Source organism: Macaca nemestrina, chromosome 5 (assembly GCF_043159975.1).
Source record: "Macaca nemestrina isolate mMacNem1 chromosome 5, mMacNem.hap1, whole genome shotgun sequence".
Taxonomy (NCBI): Eukaryota; Metazoa; Chordata; class Mammalia; order Primates; family Cercopithecidae; genus Macaca; species Macaca nemestrina.
The window spans coordinates 152,568,647-152,590,025 of NC_092129.1; the positions used below are offsets into that span (position 1 = coordinate 152,568,647).

Genomic DNA, 21,379 nt, shown 5'->3' on the forward strand with positions numbered 1-21,379 from the left:
TGGCTCGCTCCACATTAGCTCTCTTCCTAGCCTGCCTCACACCTAGTCTGCTGGAAACACTTACACAGCCTTGCCCTGAAAACCCGGGATCCAGGTCTCCAGTGCATCCTCCTTTCTTACACTCCCACCCCCAGGGCAGAAAACCAGCCTGTCTCCTACCATTAGGTTTGCAGACAAATGTCAGATGCCAGCCCATTGCCGTCTGTCCACTGGGGAGGGGGAAGCTTCATGCTGGACAATAGGAAAAAAGAGTTGAAACTATTCTGAATTAGATGTTTATATACATAAAATGATATTGCTTGACACCTGAAGGGAACAAGAAAAACTCTGGAGCTTTCTTGATCTAGTGACATGAAAGAAAGATGAGGTCCATGTGCTGTGGCTCATGCCTGTAATCCCAGCACTTTGGGAGGCTGAGGCTGGAAGATACCTTGAGTCCAGGAGTTCAAGGCTAGCCTGAGCAATATGGCAAGACCTAATCTGTATTGAAAAAATAAAAATAAGACGTAGCAGGGCATGGTGGTGCATGCCTGTGATCCCAGCTATTTGGGAGGCTGAGGTGGGAAGATTACTTGAGCCAGGGAGATTGAGGCTTCCGTGAGCCATGATCATGTCACTGCATTCCAGCAAATTAAAACAGCTTAAAAAATTTTTTTTAGCCTTGACTTGAAACTCAGAGACCTTGAGAAAAAAGAAAGAAAGAAGGAAAGAAAGAAAGGAAGAAGGAAGGAAGGAAGGAAGGAAGGAAGGAAAGAAGGAAAGAAGGAAAGAAGGAAAGAAAGAAAGAAAGAAAGAAAGAAAGAAAGAAAGAAAGAAAGAAAGAAAGAAAGAAAGAAAGAAAGAAAAAGAAAAAGAAAGAAAGAAAGAAAAGAAAAGAAAAAGAAAGAAAGAAAGGAAAAAAGAGAGAAAGAAGAAAAGATGGGACCACTGGTTGCCATGGACACTGTTTCCACAGCTACTTGGCTGTTTTGATTGCCATTGCATATTGTTTGAAGGACTCTGCTATGAGAAAAATATAACTATTTCTCAATTTAACCATGATAGACAATAAATAGATAAAATAAGCTTGAGACAGATTAAATAAACTATTAAGGGGAAGAACAAGACTAGAACCCAGGTTTTCTGGCTTCTTATCTGGTGTCTGTTTTCACTCTGAAACTCACTTAGGGTCACAGAATCACTGACTCACGGATGCAGTGTGACAAAGATAATCAGAAACCAAGTCACCGTAACAAAAGCCCCCTAAAGGCAGGACACCAGCTCCTGCTGTATACTCAGTGTTGACGTCAGTGTGCTTGTCCAATAATCTGCACTTAATAAATGTGAGTAGAATGAGTGAATTAATTAATGATATAGTTGTTTATAAGTGAGGGAACAAGCATCTGGAAATGTTAAGTGAATCACTGAAAGTCATTTATGTGTGTGTGTGTGTGTGTGTGTGTGTGTGTGTGTGTGTGTGTGTGTGTGTATAAATACAGACAGGGTCTCGCTATGTTACCCAGGCTGGTATCCAACTCCTGAGCTCAAGCAGTCCACTTGCCTCGGTCTCCCAAAGTGCTGGGATTACAGGCGTGAGCCACCTCATCCAGTAGAAAGTCATTTATATTTTATAGATTATAAGACATATATTTATTTTCACATTTATCATCTCTCGAATAGGGATGCATCTTACAATCAATGGCATGTCATAGTTTAATTCGCTGTGTTTTTCTCTTAGTGAGGCATGAAATAATGGTATGTTTTCCAGCAACGGAGCCTTAGATGCAATGAGGAACGGCAGTTGTTTGTGGATATATGTTGTGTCTCATGCCAGTGAGTGCAAGGAAAGGGGAGGAGGGGGTGACCCCATGGGATGCAACACAAGTCAACTTCTCCAGGCCCTCGGAAGTGGCACTCAATCTCCTGAGAGGCGCCCATCTCGCAGAGGGCCACTACCCAGTCATTGCCACTAGGGGGCTTACCAGACATTTCATCAGGAAGACACAGGCAGTCCTGGGGCCTCTCTTCCGACCAGGCCATTTGTTGCCATGGATATTGTTTCCATAGTTGCTTTGACTGTCACTGCATTTCCCCTCATTATCTGTTTTTGCATGCTGAATATATAATATAATCCAATCTTCATACTCATCAATTTAACAATTTTATCATATCTAGATTTTTCTAATGGCCAGTTTTCATCAATTGTGACATTCATGGCATTTGACTTTATTAGTGACTTCTGCTTTTTAAAAACATTTGCAGTCCCTGTGTTCCAGTATACAATACTGCATTATACCTCAGCTCACTTCACAAATTGGATATCCACTGCAAGCAACTCAGCACAAGGAGTGAATACTAATCCAAATGAAAGAATGGGTCTGTTGTGGTGTCAGCGCAAGAGAAAATTCCTCTTCTCCATGGTGCGTTAATAGTAGCTCATTTTGCTTGCTGCCCCATTGGATTACATTGTTGGTGGTAAATATCACTGCTGAAAGCTCCATGAATTTCTTAAAGGTCTCCAAAGAAGGTGTGGAACATTGAAGCATTTCACGACGGTTGCATGTACATGACAGCAATATTCATTTGCTTCTGCCAGGCACTTTGAAGGCAAAAGCTATTTACATGGCTCCCCACTGTGTCCTCAGAGCCATGCACAGGCTTATATGTCCTCGGCAAAGATGTGATGGATGATCAAAGGGATCGTCCATGCCACCCCCTTTCATGGGTAGAAGGTAGAAGCTGAAAGAGTCTTCTGGGTATAGAAACTCACGAATACCTCGAAGCCAGCTTGGTTCAGGGCTGCTGCCTGAAAAACTCTGGGTGAGGTCCTGGGTTAAAAATAAAACATCTCTGCTTGTGTTCAATTTTCAAATTCTTTCGAGGGTGAGGCCTGAGAAGTTGCAAACATTTTAAAAAGCAGAACTCACTAGTGAAGGCAAATAAATGCCATAAATGTCAAAATTGATGACACGTTCCCTACCATCCATCGCACACACAAGAATGTTTTTTCTGTATATCTGCGACTTGTTTTCAGACTGGGGGCTCCTCAAGAATAGGGACCGTGTCTGGTTTTTCTTGCTTGGTTCAAAACCCGATACAGATTGAAGGAAAGATCCGAGAGCCTGCCATGGCAAGCCTAAAGAAGAGAAGACTGAAGGATAAAAGTTCACACCTATGGATGATTTTTATAAAGACAGTGCAGAGCAGTTCATCACTTGAGATTCAGCCCAAAAGAGATAAAAAGTGAGTGATCCTGGAGTCAGGAAACCTGAGTTTACCCTCAGCGCCCCCACCCCTCCCTGCCACTTACCATTAAGGAGGTTTGGGGACAATTTATTTATCTTCTCTGAACTTCAGTCTTTGCATTTCTAAGACAGGACGGTTTTCCCACCTCATAGACGTGATGTGAAGATCAAAACAAACCACATACATGACAGCACCGCAAAGTGCCCCACAAATACCTTATAAGTCTCAGGTCGGGTCCCCCATCCCTTGGGAAGCTCTTCCAGGATCTGCACAGGCTGAACGAGATCCCTTCTCTGGGCTCTGCCCCAAAGCGTTCCTTTATTATAGCACTTAGCATGTTGCACTGTAATTGCTAGTTTTCTCGTCCTTGAGGGCAAGAACTACATCATTCACTTCTGTTAGTCTGCTGTCTCTGTTCCCAAAAGAATTCCCAGCACATACTAGACAGTTACTAAAGGAATCCTAGGCCAGGTGTGGTGGCTCACACCTGTAATCCCAGCACTCTGGGAGGCCGAGGTGGGTGGATCACAAGGTCAGGAGTTCAAGACCAGCCTGGCCAACATAGTGAAACCCCGTCTCTACTAAAAATACAAAAATTAGCCAGGTGTGGTGGCACACGTATGTAGTCCCAGCTACTCAGGAGGCTGAGGCAGGAGAATTGCTTGAGCCCGGGAGGTGGAGGTTGCGGTGAGCTGAGACCACACCATTGCACTCCAGCCTGGGTGACAGAGTGAAACTCTGTCTCAAAAAAAAAAAAAAAAAAAAAAGAATCCTGATTTCTTTGTGCTTACCAAGAAGATCAAAACAGAATAAATAGCACCAAAAGAAAGCATACATTTATTCATTTATTCCAAAATGTGTATTTCATCCCATCTAAGATGACACTGAATGTAAGATGCACCATTACTTATGCCCCACTAAGGAAGAAAGAGTGCTACCGACTGGTTCATGATGTGCTATCAAGTGTAAGACACATTTCCATTTTTAAACATTTCTTGTTTTTTTGTTTTTTTTTTTTTTTTTTTTTTTTTTTCAGACAGTGTCTCATGATGTTGCCCAGGCAGGTCTCTAACTCCTAGCTCTGGGCAATCCTCCTACCTTGTCCTCCAAAAGTGCTGGGATTACAGGCCTGAACCACTGCATCCAGTGGACATCTCCATTTTATTTTTATTTTTTTGAGACAGCATCTCACTCTGTCACCTAGGCGGGGGTGCAGTGGCGTGATCTTGGCTCACTGCAACCGCTGCCTCCCAGGTTCAAGTGATTCTCTTGCCTCAGCCTCCCAAGTAGCTGGGATTACAGGTGTGCACCAACACACCTGGCTAATTTTTAGTAAAGACGGGGTTTCACTGTGTTGGCCAGACTGGTCTCAAACTCCTGACCTCAAGTGATCCACCCGCCTCAGCCTCCCAAAGTGCTGGGATTACAGGCGTGAGCCACCATGCCCAGCTGACATCTCCATTTTAGATTATGATCCAATGGGGGAGATGCGCATCGTAGACTCAATGAAGCACATGATTATTAAATACCTACTCTATCTCATATATCGTCCTCAAAACCCCTATTCTCAAGGAACTGACATTCTAGTGGAAGGAGACAGACATAAAACAAACAAGTTAATATGTAAATAAGCATAAGTTCAGCTTGTCATCAGCTCCATAAAGAAAATAAATATGGTAATCTCTAGAGACCGAAGTGAGGGGTTTGTTTTAGATAAATCGCAAGAAAGGTCCTGAATAGACCTGAAAAATGGCTACATGTTTTCTAAGGTATCAAACAATACCTCGCTAAGGGAGAGTGCTGAATCACTGTTGCTTCACCAAACATTCTTGTTTAGAAAGACAGGGGACTGGACCAGAATGTGCATTCACAGACATTTTCAATGAGAGGTGACACTCCCCAAAAGGCATAAATCCTGTTCAGGCACACTCTAGAGGGGTGTGCTTGCTTGCCTGGTGTCCTCAATCAGAACATATGCAAGTTGGGTTCAGCTGGACCTGGTATGACTCCTTGATGACACTGAAGAGGTCCTTTAAACACCAGACTTTAGAAAGAGAAAAGGAGGATTAGCTGAGTGGGGCTGATGACCTGTATGCATTTACCAAAGGCGTGGAATGCACAGACACGTGTGACAATGTACAAGTGTCGTCTGAGTATGAGCGTATTATGGTTTGGGAGTCAACTACCAAATCTTGTAGTTCAGGGTCCCAGGAATGGTTAGAAAGGTATTTCCCTTATTCGTTGAGGCTTCTTTTTTTTTTTTTTTTTTTTTTCCTTCTGGGTGTTTCTGCAGCATCTTCTCCTTGTCTTTTCTATCTTCAATACTCTCCAGAGACCAGATCCTCATGTATATCTCTCTTGGCCCTCAAATGCCAAAACCATACTCTCCTTCCCGGTAGCACCCCGAGGGGGTGGCCTTGTTCTGGAGAAAGCTACACGGCAAGTTGAAGGAGACTGACTGGGTAAAGCCCCCGAGCCGCTGGCACAACTGCTGCCACAAAGGGACATGCGTGTCTTGGGAATAACTAGTAGAGGCCAGTTGCTACTGACTTTAAGGATGTTTCGGGCCGGGCGCGGTGGCTCAAGCCTGTAATCCCAGCACTTTGGGAGGCCGAGGCGGGCGGATCACAAGGTCAGGAGATCGAGACCACAGTGAAACCCCGTCTCTACTAAAAATACAAAAAATTAGCCGGGCGCGGTGGCGGGCGCCTGTAGTCCCAGCTACTCAGGAGGCTGAGGCAGGAGAATGGCGGGAACCCGGGAGGCGGAGCTTGCAGTGAGCCGAGATCGCGCCACTGCACTCCAGCCTGGGCAACAGCGTGAGACTCCGTCTCAAAAAAAAAAAAAAAAAAAAAAAAAAAAAAAAAAGGATGTTCCTTATGCCTTGATCCTATGTACAACTCTGGAATCTGGAGAGCAGCAAAAAAGACTGAGATTGAATTTCCCTCTAATCTGACAGGAGCAGAAATTCACGTTTTCTTTCTTTTATTTTTCTTTTCGAGGCAGGGTCTCTCTCTGCTGCCCAAGCTGGAGGGCAGTGACACGATCACAGCTCACTGCTGCCTCGACCTCCTGGGCTCCAGCAATCCTCTCACCTCAGCCTCCCAAGTAGCTGGGACTACAGACATACACTACCATGCCTGGCTAATTTTTTATTTTTTTGTAGAGATGAGGTCTCACTATGTTGCCCAGGCTGGTCTTGAACTCCAGGCCTCACACAATCATCCTGCCTCAGCCTCCCAAAGTGTTGGGATTACAGGCATGAGCCACTGTGCCCAGCCTTTTATTCTTTTTTTTTTTTTCCTTTTCTTTTGTTTTTCTTTTCTTTCTTTTTTTTTTGAGACAGGACCTTGCTCTGCCACCCAGAATGGAGTACAGTGGCACAGTCATGGCTCACTGCAGCCTCTACCTCCTGGGCTCAGGCGAGCCTCTTGCCTTAGCCTCCCAAGTATCTGAGCCTATAGGCATGCACTGCCACACTCGGCTAATTTTTTTGATTTTTAATAGAGACAAGGTCTCACCATGTTGCCCAGGCTGGTATAGATCTTCTGAGCTCAAGTGATCTTCCCATCTCGGTCTGCCAAAGTGCTGGGATTACAGGTGTGTCATCCTGCCTGGCCAGAAATTAACTTGATTCAAAGAAAAGAAAAGCTTTTGGTATACTAGCATTTTTGCATGCATGCTTTTGCATGCTAAAGTTTCTGTGCCATTTACAGAGATTTCATGGTCTCTTCAATTGTTCTAAGTTGTCTCTGAGGTTCAGAAACTCAAGTATACAGACTTCTCAGCTAGAATTTGTGGCTCTAGCAATTCCTTTGTTTATTGCACAAACCTAGCATGTACCGAGACCAAAAATTCTGCCCCCTTGAAGACCAAGGCAGACTCTGGAATTCCTTGTGCTTGCCAATGCCCTTTGACGGATGCCCAGCCCCAAACCCCAGCCTGAACTGCAGGAGGAGGATTTTATGGAGACACATTGGACTTTTCCTGCCTGTATATTAACTAAGAGACTCTTGTGTTACTCTTTTTTTCCTGCAATAAACTAATACTCATGCCGGTATCTCTAATCACAAAATTCTCCCTTGGCCACTTGCTGCCTCCATGGGGGCAGAAACGGGAGATCATTTTATTATTCTTCCACTCACCACTATGTGTAGCTCCCACATCCTTAAAACCCTGAGCACTGTGTCTTCCCAGATGTGTCTATGGAGGTATTCTCAGAAGTCTGCATGTTCCAGACAATGTTTATGTGTCATATCAGTTAGGATCCCATTCAGCTGGAATCACAAGCAGCTCACCTCACTGAGCTCCAGCACACTGCTCATCTCATACCCGAAATGTCCGGGAGAAGCAGCCCGGGGCTCAGTATTGCCATCAGGCACCCAAGTGATTTCTTCTCTCTGCTCCACTCTCAGCTTGAAGCCTTCACCCTGCTGTGGGTCTCCCCCTGGCCTCAGCATGGCTTGCTGCGCCCCAGGTCTCATATCTGCATTCCAGGCAGAAAGAGGAATGAAGGGGGAAGGGGCAAAGGGATTTCTCCTTGTGAGCTTCTGCCTTTTCATCTGGAAGGGACACCATCCCCAGGAGCTTATGCCTATATTGCATTGGCCAGAGCTGTATGTCCTCAGCGCACCAGCTGCAAGGGGGACCGAGAAACTGGGTATTTGGGAAATTGGTTTTTTTCAGCTAAGCATATTACCATCACCCCCAAAACTCAGGTTCTCCAAGTATGAGGGAAGGGGAGACTGGAGCTGTTTCTGTCACGTTTGCCTTCAGGTGATAATCTTGAAAATCCCCATCATATAAGCATTTCCTGGACTCTATTGATGACCAATATAAAACCAACATAAAGCTAATAAAAATGATTAGTCTTTACAATTGTCACAGCCTAACAAGAGTAGAATGAGAACTGTCTTAAAATGCAAATGGCGCATTTGCATTAAGTAAGGGCCCAATCATCCCACAGCTAACTGAGAGACTGAAGGTCTTGAGAGAGCTTGTACAGAGAAGATCCATGAAAGAAGGAAAACATCACGTGGCAAATGAGATTTGAGAAACTAGGCTGTAGCAATCGGTACCATATTAATGTTGGAGAGAAGAATTCTTCAGTAAAGAAATATCGTGCATTACATTAAACTACTGCTGTTATTTCTAACGTTATTGGAACAGTAGAGCTATAAGCTCTACAAGAGTTTATACTTCATTTTCTGTTTTATATATATTTACTTTTAAGCCAACATGGCGAGTTCTCAAAAAATCTCTTTTCCTGCTGGGCATGGTGGCCCATGCCTGTAATCCCAGCTCTTTGGGAGGCCAAGGCGGGTGGATCATCTGAGGTCAGGAGTTCAAGACCAGCCTGGGCAATATGGTGAAACTCCGTCTCTGCTAAAAATACAAAAATTAGCCGGGCGCGGTGGTGCATGCCTGTAATCCCAGCTACTCAGAGGCTGAGGAAGCAGAATCACTTGAACCCAGGAGGTGGAGGTTGCAGTGAGCCAAGATTGCACCACTGGACTCCAGCCTGGGCGACAGAGTGAGACTCTGTCTCAAAAATACATATATGTCTTTTCCTTTAAAGGGGTTTATCACGTAATTCTGAGAAACACCAGTTTAATATTTATTTAATCAATCCAATTTTTTCACTTTAATATTTTAATTTATTGTTCTGTGTTTCTGACTCTGTATCATAATAGCACAATTCCATTATTTAACACTGGCGGTGATGCTGCTCATAGTTATCAGTAGTGAGCAAACAATAATCAACTGTCTTCAAATATCTTTGATTCTTTGGTTTTTGTGCTGAACTCCTCACAGAGCTGTTGTATCCAATGCCCCGGCCTTGTCTGTGGTCTTAGCCATCATTCATAGGTGCGTGAATATGGTGCATTTGCATTAAGTAAGGACAAATCTCTTCTTTCAGGCAGGACTTTTCTCTTAGTCAGAGGTTAGGTCTGGACTTTGTGTCCTCATTTCACACCGCGATTGATTAAGAAGAGACTCGTTTATTTGCTATGGTGGCCAGTCCCAGACAGGTGCTCACAGATATTTTCTGAATGACCAGTTGACTACAACCTGTAAATGTGACCCTTTGGCCTGTGTGGTAGGAGAATGCAGGTATAGTCCTCTTAAGAGATAAGTTGTATCCTTCAGCTTACAGGTAGACTGAACTAGACAGACTGGGAGACACAGAGTGTTGAGCTCATGCTAGGCACTTAATAAATATTTTGTTAAGGCCGAGCGCAGTGGCTCACGCTTGTAATCCTAGCACTTCGGGAGGCCAAGGCAGGTGGATCACCTGAGGTCAAGAGTTCGAGACCAGCCTGGCCAACATGGTGAAACCCCTGTCTCTACTATAAATACAAAAATTAGCCAGGCGTGGTGGCGTGCGCCTGTAATCCCAGCTACTCCCGAGTTTTTTTTGTTGTTGTTGTTAAATGAATGAATGTAGAGATATGACCCAGACAAAAATAGATAAAATTTGCTTAATTGATTTGATCAGACTTAATGAATATCTCTTATATCTGAGCTGTGTGTAATTCCTCGAAACCTGGCAGATAGGTAAAGGCGATTGTCCGGAGGAAGTAAACAAGGCCAGGCGGAATTAGGAGACACTCAGAGCAGATGGGCATCCTTCTGTGTGTCCTCCACATGCTTATTCCAGGGGCCAGCTGCCTTCCTCATGTGGTGGTCCCAGGGCTCCAGACTGGGGCGGTGAAGGGGAGGCCTGAGGACACATCATGCTGCATGGTCCTGCAGAGGTGGACAAGGGGTCTGCTTTTTCTAGAACCAACTGTAGTCACTGCTGGGGTCCTCTTTATGGTGTACTCTAGTCCATGACCTGGGGATGATAAATAACCCTAGTGGATGGATTTAATGGAGGCAGGAAACATTCTTTCTAGGGAGGAAGAAAATGGTTTGCTTTTAAGACTCTGTTCTTCTCTTAACCCTGGTGGTTTGTAATTTATCACTGCTGCCCAGCCTGTTTCCCCAGCTCTGGGAGTCTGCTAGATATCACTGTTTTCTTCAGATTCTGACACTGATGATTAGAGATTAATACTTTCTTTGTTGTTGTTGTTGTTGTTTGTTTTTTGTTTTTGTTTTTGTTTTTTGAGATGGAGTCTCGCTCTGTCGCCCAGGCTGGAGTGCAGTGGCCGGATCTCAGCTCACTGCAAGCTCTGCCTCCCGGGTTTACGCCATTCTCCTGGCTCAGCCTCCCGAGTAGCTGGGACTACAGGCGCCCGCCACCTCGCCCGGCTAGTTTTTTTTTGTATTTTTTAGTAGAGACGGGGTTTCACCGGGTTAGCCAGGATGGTCTCGATCTCCTGACTTCGTGATCTGCCCGTCTCGGCCTCCCAAAGTGCTGGGATTACAGGCTTGAGCCACTGCACCCGGCCGAGATTAATACTTTCCAAAAATGTGGACATCATTTAGAGGGGAAGAAAAGCCTTTTTTTTTTTTTTTTTTTAGATGGAGTCTCGCTCTGTTGCCCAGGCTGGAGTGCAATGGCACCATCTCAGCTCACTGCAACCTCTGCCTCCTGGGTTCAAGCAATTCTCTGCCTCAGCCTCCCGAGTAGCTGGGATTACAGGCGCCCACCACCACGGCTGGCTAATTTTTTTGCAGTTTTAGTAGAGATGGAGTTTCACCATCTTGGCCAGGCTGGTCTTGAAGTCCCGACCTCATGATGCACCCACCTCGGCCTCCTAAAGTGCTGGGATTACAGGCGTGAGCCACCGCACCCTGCCAAAAGCAGCCTTAAAAAAACAAAAACAAAAAAACTTAAACCATTGAAGTTTAAACAAAAACGCATTTTGATAAATGGAACTTGGGAGGAATAGTAATATAGTTCTTATTTTTAAAACTTTTCGAGTTAAAGGTTTAAAAGTCAAAAATCTAGCAAGTTTGGGAGCACAGACTTTCCTCTTCCCACACCCTGAGCCTTTTGAGCCATCTCTTGTTTTAAGTCTCTACACGAAATTAAGAAGGTGTTAACACTAGTGACCTCTCTGGGCCAATGCCTGGTTTGAAGGAAGGAAAGCGTCTTTCGTTCTAGAGCAAGAGTGACCGACTTTTCATGGTGATCCACATGATCAGAAATCCAAGTTTTTATGACAACAGCGAAGTCGAGAAGGTCCTCCCTCTACTGGTGAATATGAACATGACTCATGCCTGAATCAGGTACATGTGGACGCTTTCATTCCATTTTCCTCTTGTCAGCATCCTTCAGAATGCTCTAGTTTCATGGTGTCATTTTAGCAGAATTAAATGTGAACACCTCAACTGTATCACGCGTTACTTTCGGCTTTACTCACACTTACAAACGGACCCAAAGCGTGGATTTGCATCTTAGACCGGGGTCAGCCCACAATGGCATCAATGACCGGCAAGAATTAACGAGGCTTTAATGACCTGCCCAAGTTGACTAATCCTGCAAGCCGCCACTTGTTAAAATTTCAATATGCACTTAATCCTTAGGTCAGGATGGCCAAAAAGGACCAGCCCTTCCCACTCAAGCAGCAGGTCAGAAGCAGAAAGCTTGGGTTTTAGATCAAATGTCAGCAAGAGGAAGCCACAATGTGGGGTCCCCCCAGATGACCTCCTTTTCTTTCTGATCAGACTGACCAAAAATCACAGATTGCCTTGACCATTCTGTGACCCAGCCAGCTGCAGGTTTTCCCCAGCAGGCTCGAACTCAAACCAGGGCCCTGAACACTCCCAGGCACTAACAAAGGTATCTAGGTTGTTGCCCAAAACACTGAAAGAAACTGGCTCCAGCCCTGAGTCAAATTCCCTAAACCCTCATATAACCTCCATCCCCTGACCCCCTTGCTACAGACATGCCGAGGCAGAACAGCCCTTTTCCCTCCCTGCCGGCAGGGAGGACTGCTGCAGCCCTCTGTAAGTTCCCCTAATAGATGCTTTCAACTGATCACCCTGACATCTGAGCTTCTTTCTTTGGAATCCCAATTGGCCCCATCTCTGGAGGGTTTGGGCCACTCCCTGGGGGAATTCCCCTGCTGCTGCTTTTGTGATGATTCCAGCTGCGAGTTTGGTGAGATGAAACACGCAGGGCTGGCGTGGAATTCTTTTGTCTCCTCTCGTAGAAACAACAGGGACCCTCTGAGACAGAAAAATACCCAGAGCTCCTCTTTGAGAGCTGGTACAAACTGTCTCTTTGGTATAGAGTAGTGGCGGCTCATAAAAACCCACTCGATTTTGGTTTTAAAAAAATCTGCAGAACTTCAGAGTGGGTAGTAATTAACACAAGAATGTGTAATTTCCGATACGAGTGGACCACCCAGAAGGTTTCGAATTCATCCACTCCTGTGGTCCCCAGTTCCCTGTTTTCTTAGGAAAATTTCCTCTTTTACATCCATCTGTACCTAACAGTTCATGCTTTGCTCTGACTCCCACTGTGTCTTACCATGTTTGTGTTCTTATGTTTCTCACTCTCAGCCTCTCTTCCCTTTCTCTCCTTCCTGTCTCTCACAGCTTCCTCTGTCCCCGGTGCCTTCTGCATCTTTTGTGCCAGGTGCTCTTTTCCTTTCTCTCCACTTCTGTCTTTCCAGGAGCCTTTGCAGAGCTCTCTCTACGTAGGCTTCCTCACGCCTGACGATTTCTTGGGCCTCTGTGCCTCAGCTCTCCATGCCCGCCCCTCATCCTCAGATGGCTTCGTGCCCGTGATGCCCTGAATATTTCCAGAACAAATACTCACCACAATGAAGCCCAATCCAACTAAGAGCGCAACAGTGACTGTGGTTGTAGCCAGGGATATGAGGATAATTCCCATGGGTGTCAGGAGCCTGGTGGGTTTCACTGCTGTGACTGAAGTAGTTTGTAGAAGGTGAGTGTCACCATGTTTAGTGGTTTCATCTTCTGTGGTCCCTAGGTCTGCAGTGATGGAGTCCTCGGTGGTCCCTGGGTCTGCAGTGACGGAGTCCTCGGTGGTCCCTGGGTCTGCAGTGACGGAGTCCTCAGTGGTCCCCGGGTCTGCAGTGATGTGGTCCTCAGTGGTCCTTCCATCTGCAGCTACATCATTTTCTCTTATTCTTGAGTCTTTAGGGCTGGTCTCTGGGTGCTTAGTGGAAATGCTTTGACTTAGTCCTACTAAAAAGTAATCCCATTGAATGTGAATTGTTGATGGCCTATCATCATCTGTTCTGCTCAGTATTTTCATAACTATCCTCACATCCAAATGACACATCTCCTCAGGTAATGTGGTAAGATTTATTCGAGTTAGGGATCATTTGGCACTTTTGGTTTAATTCTGGTAAAACATATTCCACAAAGAATCCTCTTGCACTACGGATTATCTTTGCTGAGCCATGCCCTTCGAAGGCCTGCTCACCCAGCTTTGACTCTGCCTTTTCCAGGTCTGGTCTCTTTCCATGGGACACTAAACCTGACTCTTTCTCGAGCTCACTCCTCTCTGAGTTGGTGTTTCAGCAACTGGGGTATTCTGGCTCCATGTTCATAGGTGTCTCCTCTCATCCAGTTGTGCCTGGGGTTCTGGCAAACCAATGAGGCAGAAGTTGTGATTCATGTTAGAGATTACACTCAGGTCATGCTTGGTGTATGATTAAAAATGAAACAGCTGGCCGGGCGCTCCATCTCAAAAAAGAAAAAAAAAAAAGAATGAGACAGCTTCTGGGTCAGATCTGGGGCTAACGTGGTAGGCTTGGAGGCAGGGAAGATTCAAGGTGGTATGGGGGCAGGTTTAGGGGAGGAGTCATGAGGGGTGTGGGTGTGATCTAGTTGGACTGAGGGCAACACTGAGTCAGGTACAAGTACAAAGAAGAGATGAGTCCTCTTCATCTCCAGCCCTCACTGCCACAGGCAGTCTTCAGAACTTGGGAGTATTTATTCTTAGGAATACATGTAGCCTACATGGCATAAATTTTGAAATTTTGGGACTCTGCCCAAATCTAGTCATCTCTCCCTACTGCTGATGCTCCACATTTTTCTAACAGGGTTCAAGTCTTCCTTCCTTTCTTCCTTCCTTTGTTCCTTCCTTCCTTTCCCTCTCTCTCTCTTTCTTTTTTTCTCTTTTTTTTTTTTTTTTTTTTTCTTGAGACAGAGTCTCCCTCTGTCTTCCAGGCTGGAGTGCAATAGTGTGATCTCCACTCACTGCAACCTCCGCCTCCCGGGTTCAAGCGATTCTCCTGCCTCAGTTTCTCAAGTAGCTGGGATTACAGGCACACGCCACTAGACCTGACTACGTTTTGTATTTTTAGTAGAAACTGGGTTTCATCATGCTGGCCAGGATGGTTTCAAACACCTGACATCAGATGATCCACCCGCCTCAGCCTCCCAAAGTGCTGAGATTACAGGCATGAGCCACTGCACCTGTTACTTTTTTTTTTCTTTTTTTCTTCTCTTTTTTTTTTTTTTTGAGACAGAGTCTTGCTCTGTGGCCCAGGCTGGAGTGCAGAGGTGTGATCTCACTCGCTGCAATCTCCGCCTCCCGGGTTCACGCCATTCTCCTGCCTCCGTCTCCCGAGTAGCTGGGCCTACAGGCGCCCACAACCACACCCAGCTAATTTTTTGTATTTTTAGTAGAGACAGGGTTTCACTGTGTTAGCCAGGATGGTCTCGATCTCCTGACCTTGTGATCAGGTCACTTTGGAAGGCAGGGTGGCCTCTGCCTTCCAAAGTGCTGGGATTACAGGCGTGAGCAACTGCGCCTGGCCTTTTTTTTTTTTTTTTTGGACACAGGGTCTTGTTCTGGTTCAGGCTAGAGTTCAGTAGCGCAAACATGGCTCAATGCAGCCTTGACCTCCTGGCCTCAAGTGATCCTCCCACCTCAGCCTCCCAAGTAGACTATAGGCATGGACTACCAAGCCTGGCTGATTTGTTTGGTTTTTGTAGAGATGGTGTCTCACCATGTTACCCAGGCTTGTCTCAAACTCCTGGACTCAAGGGATCCCACTCCTTCCCAGCCTCCCAAAGTGCTAAGTGCTGGCATTACAGGCATTACAGGAGTGCCAAATCTTTCATTTCTCAAGGAAAGTTGAAACAAAGAAACTGAAATAAAATGCACAAAATCAAAAGCAGAACATTTCCTTAAAAGGGGATCTGAGAAAGACGCTGGGGTCCCTGCTTCCCTGTGGCAGGTGATTGAAGGCAGATAGCAGGGTTCAGAGCTTCCCAACGTTCACTCACCTATTCCGTACCTTAGCTCAGGACTGGCCCTGTCTGAGTCCCAAGAGGTTCCTTCTCCAGGGACCCTGACTCCATCTCTCCAGGCCCTGGAAACTTTTGCATCCTTCTCACCAAAATTAACTCCCCCACCCCGTTCTGAACACCTCAGGAGAAGCTGGAGCAGCAGAAGGGGGGATGTAGCCAGGCATTTTCTTCTCATCTCAAGAGAATCCACACAGTGCTAGCCAGGACAACTTTTCCTCCCTCCCTCTCTCAACCTTCTTCCACCCTGCCCTTCTCCTTCCGCCCACGGTGGCTGTGGGTTTATATGTGCTTTGCCGAGGGAAGCCAGGGCTCCAGGTCTTACTTCTTGGAGGGAGGAGCAGCTTCTCGATGACCCCCTGTCACTCAAAGGAGTGGTCGGGCCGGGCAGAAGAGGCTGTCACGAGGGGGACAGGGGCTCTCAGCTTTGGACCAGAGCCCGAAGTCGAGCAGTCACAGGGGATCAAGCCTGTCAGTGTGAGTGCGCTGCTTTCTGATGTGGAGCCTAGTTGAAAACAATCCTCCACCTGGTGTTTCAGTGCTCAGGGAAGGCCTCGGCCTTCCTTCCCACAGGTGGCCACAGTAAAGTCAGGATGACCAAGGAGGGCATAGGCAAGGCCTGCCTGGGGGACGATGCTTGGCAAGAGGAGAGCTGGGTGTCAGAAGGTAGAGGACATTTGGTAAGGACCAAGAGGAGGTCCCCCAACAGAAGGAGAGGAACACTCATAAGGGGGCTATAAACACCCAATCTCTCTCTCTCTTAAAGCCCCGCTCTTCGCTCAATCATCCACCCAAATCCTCTTCTTTGGCTTCTCTCCAGCCCACAGATCTCTCTCCTTGCTCCCCCTACTCGAGTGCCCTCACCCCAGGGAGCTTTCTCAATTACTGCATGTATTAGTCTGTTTTCACGCTGCTAATAAAGACATACCCAAGACTCGGAAGAAAAGAGGTTTAATTGGACTTAACAGTTCCACATGGCTGGGGAGGCCTCAGAATCATGGAGGGAGGCAAAAGGCACTTCTTACGTGGTGGCGGCAACAGAAAATAAGAAGCAAAAGCGGAAACACCTGATAAACCTATCAGATCTCATGAGACTTATTCACTATCATGAGAATAGCAAGGGAAAGACTGGCCCCCACGATTCAATTACCTCCCCCTGGGTCCCTCCCACAACACAAGAGGAATTCTGGGAGCTACAATTCAAGCTGAGATTTGGATGGGGACATAGCCAAGCCATTTCACTGCACAAAATTAGTCCTTTTGTGGTGAGGTCATGTCTGAATGAGAATACCCACATCTTTTCCTTCTTCTCTGACCCTCATCCCTGCCTCGCCCGCCCACTCTTTAGAAGATCATTGTTGGTTCCCATCTTCATTCAGAGGTGTCTCTCACCATTTGTGAGGGCCTCTCTCTTTCCCAGTGTCCTTCTAACTAAAAGAGGAGTGTGAAATTGCAGGTGGGCCAGGAACTGTCCCCCTCTTACAAGGCCGCTGATTTCCTGAAAATCAATTTAATGAGTGGCTAATTTACCAAATTTAATTGATTATGTTAACTACTAGTATTATTCGAATGTATTAAATATTTTCTTCCTCTCTTCCTTCCTTCCTTCCTTCCTCTCTCTCTCTCTCTCTTTGTTTTTGACAGAGTCTTGCTGTATTGCCCATGTTGGAGTGCAGTGGTGCTATCATGGCTCACTGCAGCCTTGATCTCCCAGGCTCAAGTGATGCTTCCACCTTAGCCTCCTGAGTAGCTGGGACTATACGCGTGCACCGCCACGCCCAGCTGATTGTTTTTTCATTTTTAGTAAAGACAGGGTCTCACTATGTTGCCCAGGCTGGTCTCAAACTCCTGAGCTGAAGAGATCCTCCCTCGTCAGCCTCCCAAAGTGCTGGGATTACAGGTGTGAGCCACTTCGCCCAGCAACATTTTCAAACATAATATTTAAACACATTCAAAAGTATTTGTATATATTTAGTATAACTCATGAATAGATTTCAAAAGAGTATAGTAAGGAAAATATATGATTTTCTAAGTCAAGAGGTATAATTTGCATATGATAAAATTCACCCTTTTTCATGTACAAGTCAATAGAATTATTTTGGTTTGGTTTGGTTTTAGAATTTTTAAAACTTCATTTTGAGATAATTTTAGACTTACAGAGAATTACAAAAGTAGTTACAGATTTCCCATATATTTTTCCCCTAGCTTTTCCTCATGTCAATATCTTATATAGTACAATTATATTTATAGAAACTGAGAAATTATATATACAATTATAGAAGCTAAGAAGTTATTGTTGGTAAAATACTTTGTTGTTGTTGTTGCTGCTGCTGCCCAGGCTGGAGTGCAATGGCATGACCTCAGCTCACAGCAACCTCCACCTCCCAGGTTTAAGTAATTCTACTGCCTCAGCCTTCTGAGTAGCTGGGATTACAGGTGTGTAATCCTAATGGTGATAGATTGGATTCCTTCTACATTTATTAATTGAAATTCTTCTGTAAGAAAAAGTTGTGCCCTTTCCCCATTTTATTTATTCAACTATTTATTTATATCAGTATGGATTCATAAATGTTTATTTTGTTCTGTGAGTTATGATCCAATACTATCGCTATTTATTTTGTTGCTCAAACTTTGGCCACTGGGAGCTCTTTCAGATGGGCTCCAGTGCTGTTTTAATATCCTCCATCCTTTTTTTGTTTTGTTTTATTTTTGAGACAAGACTTCACTGTGCTTCCTAGGCTGAATTACGGTGGCACCATTATACAGCCTGAGACTCCTGGGTTCAAGGGATCCTCCTGCCTCAGCCTCCTACAAGTAGCTAGGACTACAGGTGTGCACCAGCCCACCCAGCTGATATCTCCATTGCTACTTTGTTTTGTTTTTTGAGACAGGGTCTCATTCTGTTGCCCATGCTATAGTTCAGTGGTACAATATTGGCTCACTGTAATCTCTGTATCCTGAACTCAACTAATCCTCCTATCACAGCCTTCCAAGTAGCTGGGACAACAGGTGTGTGCCACCACACCCAGCTAATTTTTTTTTTTTTTTTTTTTTTTGTAGAGACAAAGTTTTGTCATATTGCTCAGGCTGGTCTTAAATTTTTGGGCTCAAGCAATCCACTTGCCTTGGCCTCCCAGAGTGCTGGGATTACAGGCTCAAGCCACTGTGCCCAGCCTTTCCATCCGTGTGTGTGTGTGTGTGTGTGTGTGTGTGTGTTTGTGTGAGATGGAGTTTTGCTCTTGTTGCCTAGGCTGGAGCGCAATGGTGCAATCTCAGCTCACTGCAACCTCTGCTTCCCGGGTTCAAGCCTCAGCCTCCCAAGTAGCTGGGATTACAGGCACGCGCTACCATGCCCAACTAATTTTGTATTATTTTAGTAGAGATAGGTTTCTCCATGTCGGTCAGGCTGGTCTCCAACTCACAAACCTCAGGTGATCCCCCTGCCTGGGTCTCCCAAAGTGTTGGGATTACAGGTGTGAGCCACTGCGCCCGGCCCTCTCCATCCCTTTTAAAAACACTTTCTTGCATTCTGGTATTACAAGATGCTTCGTGCTCATTTTGCATTTCCTCCATCCGGGCCTTGGAATCAACTATATCTCCACAGAGCTCTGGCTCTTCTTTGTATTAGAGAATAATATTTAGAAACCAAGATTTGAGTACTAGGTGTGCTCATTCATAATGGGTGTCACTGCTTCTTGCCCCCACGGAAGTTAGAGCTAGGAAATGTATGTATGTATACTAACTCATGCATAAACACATGTCTATATTTATTTCTGTAATTATCTGTCTGCGTATATAGGTTGAATCCCTTATCTGAAATGCTTGAGACCATAAGTGTTTTGGATTTTCGATTTCTTGGATTTCAAAATATTTGTATATACACAATGAGATATCTTGGGGATGAGACCCAAGTCTAAACATGAAATTTATTTATGTTTTATGTATACCTTATACATGTAGCCTGAAGGTAGCTTTATGCTATATTTTAAATAATTTTGTGCATGAAACAAAGTTCCTGTATGTTGACTTGTGGTGTCATGTTGGTGCTCAGCAAGGTTTGGACTTTGAAGCATTTTGGATTTCAGATGAGCGTTGTTCAACCTGTGTGTTAAACACAAGTGTAGGTGCATTTTGACACCTCCAGTTTTAATCCAGCAATGTGGGGTTCATTCTAGTCTTTCCCTTTTCTTTATTTGTAACTCCTTTCTCTGACATGGCTATGAATACCTATAAAAATATTTTTTACTTATTTTTTCAACCTTAATAAACAAACAGTGGTTTCAGAACTGCTAATTCATACCCTTGCCAGAAACACATTTACCAACTACAGTACAGTACAGTTTTTCTGTATTATTATTATTCTTTTTGTCTTTAGCTTTATGGTCAAAACACAGTTTTTCTTTTTTAAATTTGAGACAGGGTCTTGCTCTCTTACCCTGTCTTGAGTGCAGTGGCACTGCAGCCTTGATCTCCTGGACTCAAGCTATCCTCCCATCTCAGCCTCCTGAGCAGCTAGGACTACAGGCACACCATCATGCCCAGCTGATTTTTAAATTTTTTGTAGAGGTGGGGGTCTTGTTGTGTTGACCAGGCTGATCTCAAACTCCTGGACTCAAACAAGCCTCCTGCCTTGGCCTCCCAAAGTGCTAGGATTATAGGCATGAGCCACCATGCCTGACTCAAAACACAGTTTTTCAAAGTTACTTAGGCCAGCTCCTTCTTCTCCATCCCCTTCACTATGTTTACAAATGAGTCATTTGTAAGAGTCTGCATTCCATCTTTCCCTCCACATCCTGGTTGAATTGCTGAATTTCCATACCTTAAAAATCACTTTTTGTAGTGTACAGTTCTATGGATTTTGATAAATGATAGAGTCACATATTCGGCATACTGAATCCCTTCATCCTCCTCCATCTCCCACAGTGCTGTTCCTTTAGAACCAACCCTTTTCTCAACCCCCAAGCCCTGGCAACGTGGATCTTGTTTCTTTCCCTATAATTTTGTCATTTTCAGAATGTCATATGAAGGGAATCATATAGTCTGTAGCCTTATAGTTTTGGATATAATTTATATATTATTCATAAGAATACTATTTGCAATTATTCATCAGAGTCAAGAAAAATTTTTTTCTTGCACGTATTTTTGAATAAAGTCTTTCATGTGAAAATTATTATAAATAAATATGTTTATCTTGAGTATTTTCTCAACTAGAAAACATGCTATAAATGAAGAAGACATTCCCCAGTCTCCCTCTGTCCCCCAGCCTCCAGCCTCCAGCAGGAGGGAATCACATTGAATATGATTTAAAGAAAATTTAAAAATTCAAAGAATTAGTCATTTGATGAATTAGTTTTAAGAAAATTGCCCAGATAGAGCTTGTTAGACGAAGACCTCCCTGAAACAGGACTTTTAACAAAAGTCACCATAAATTCTGAGTTGGGGATTTTTAAAAAAGTGCTAGGCAGAAATCTCTTGAAATCCACATTTCTTCTCCTTTTTTTTTTTTTTTTTTAAACAGGGTCTCACTCTGTTACCCAAGCTGGAGGGCAGTGGCACAATCACAACTCACTGAAGCCTTGACCCCATGGGTTCAAGTTATCCTCTCACCTCAGCTGGGACTACAGGTGTGCACCACCACACCTGGCTAATCTTTTTAACTTTTTGTAGAGACAGGACCTCACTCTGTTGCCCAGGCTGGTCTCAAACTCCTGGGCTCCAGCAATTTTCCCACCTTGGCCTCCCAAAGTGTTAGGATTACAGGCATGGGCTACCGTGCCCAGCCTCCACTTCTTTCCTTCATTCCCATTTCCATGTTTTGTGGTCTTACATGTGTCTGTTTGCTTCTTTCTTTGCTGGGACATTACAACACGCTTTTTGGTTTCCAGCCTCTATTTTCTACTCACTCAGCTGATTGAAGTGTTCTTATTTGGGAAAAAATTGTGTCCCACTACACCTTAAAGTGATCTGTTGG

At 44.8% G+C, this 21,379-nt stretch overlaps 1 protein-coding gene across 1 annotated transcript; it reads right to left on the bottom strand.

Annotated features, from left to right (window-relative positions):
• Positions 1 to 5,590: 5,590 nt before the first annotated feature.
• On the bottom strand, positions 5,591 to 15,586 carry LOC112422974 (protein PBMUCL2-like). Its single transcript, XM_071096125.1, has 4 exons — positions 15,388 to 15,586; positions 13,081 to 13,332; positions 7,524 to 7,711; positions 5,591 to 5,716 (listed from the first exon to the last, which is right to left on the bottom strand). Exons 1-4 carry the CDS (start codon positions 15,584 to 15,586, stop codon positions 5,591 to 5,593), a joined length of 765 nt encoding a protein of 254 aa, XP_070952226.1.
• Positions 15,587 to 21,379: the final 5,793 nt, after the last annotated feature.

Coding starts and splice junctions, on each gene's coding strand:
- LOC112422974 (XM_071096125.1), bottom strand. CDS start 15,586: ATGAGAAGAAAATGCCTGGCTACATCCCCCCTTCTGCTGCTCCAGCTT. Junction 13,333..15,387: donor TGAGCTAAGGTACGGAATAG/GTGAGTGAACGT, acceptor ATTACTTTTTAG/TAGGACTAAGTCAAAGCATT. Junction 5,717..7,523: donor GTGTGCTGGAGCTCAGTGAG/GTGAGCTGCTTG, acceptor CCTTTGTGGCAG/CAGTTGTGCCAGCGGCTCGG.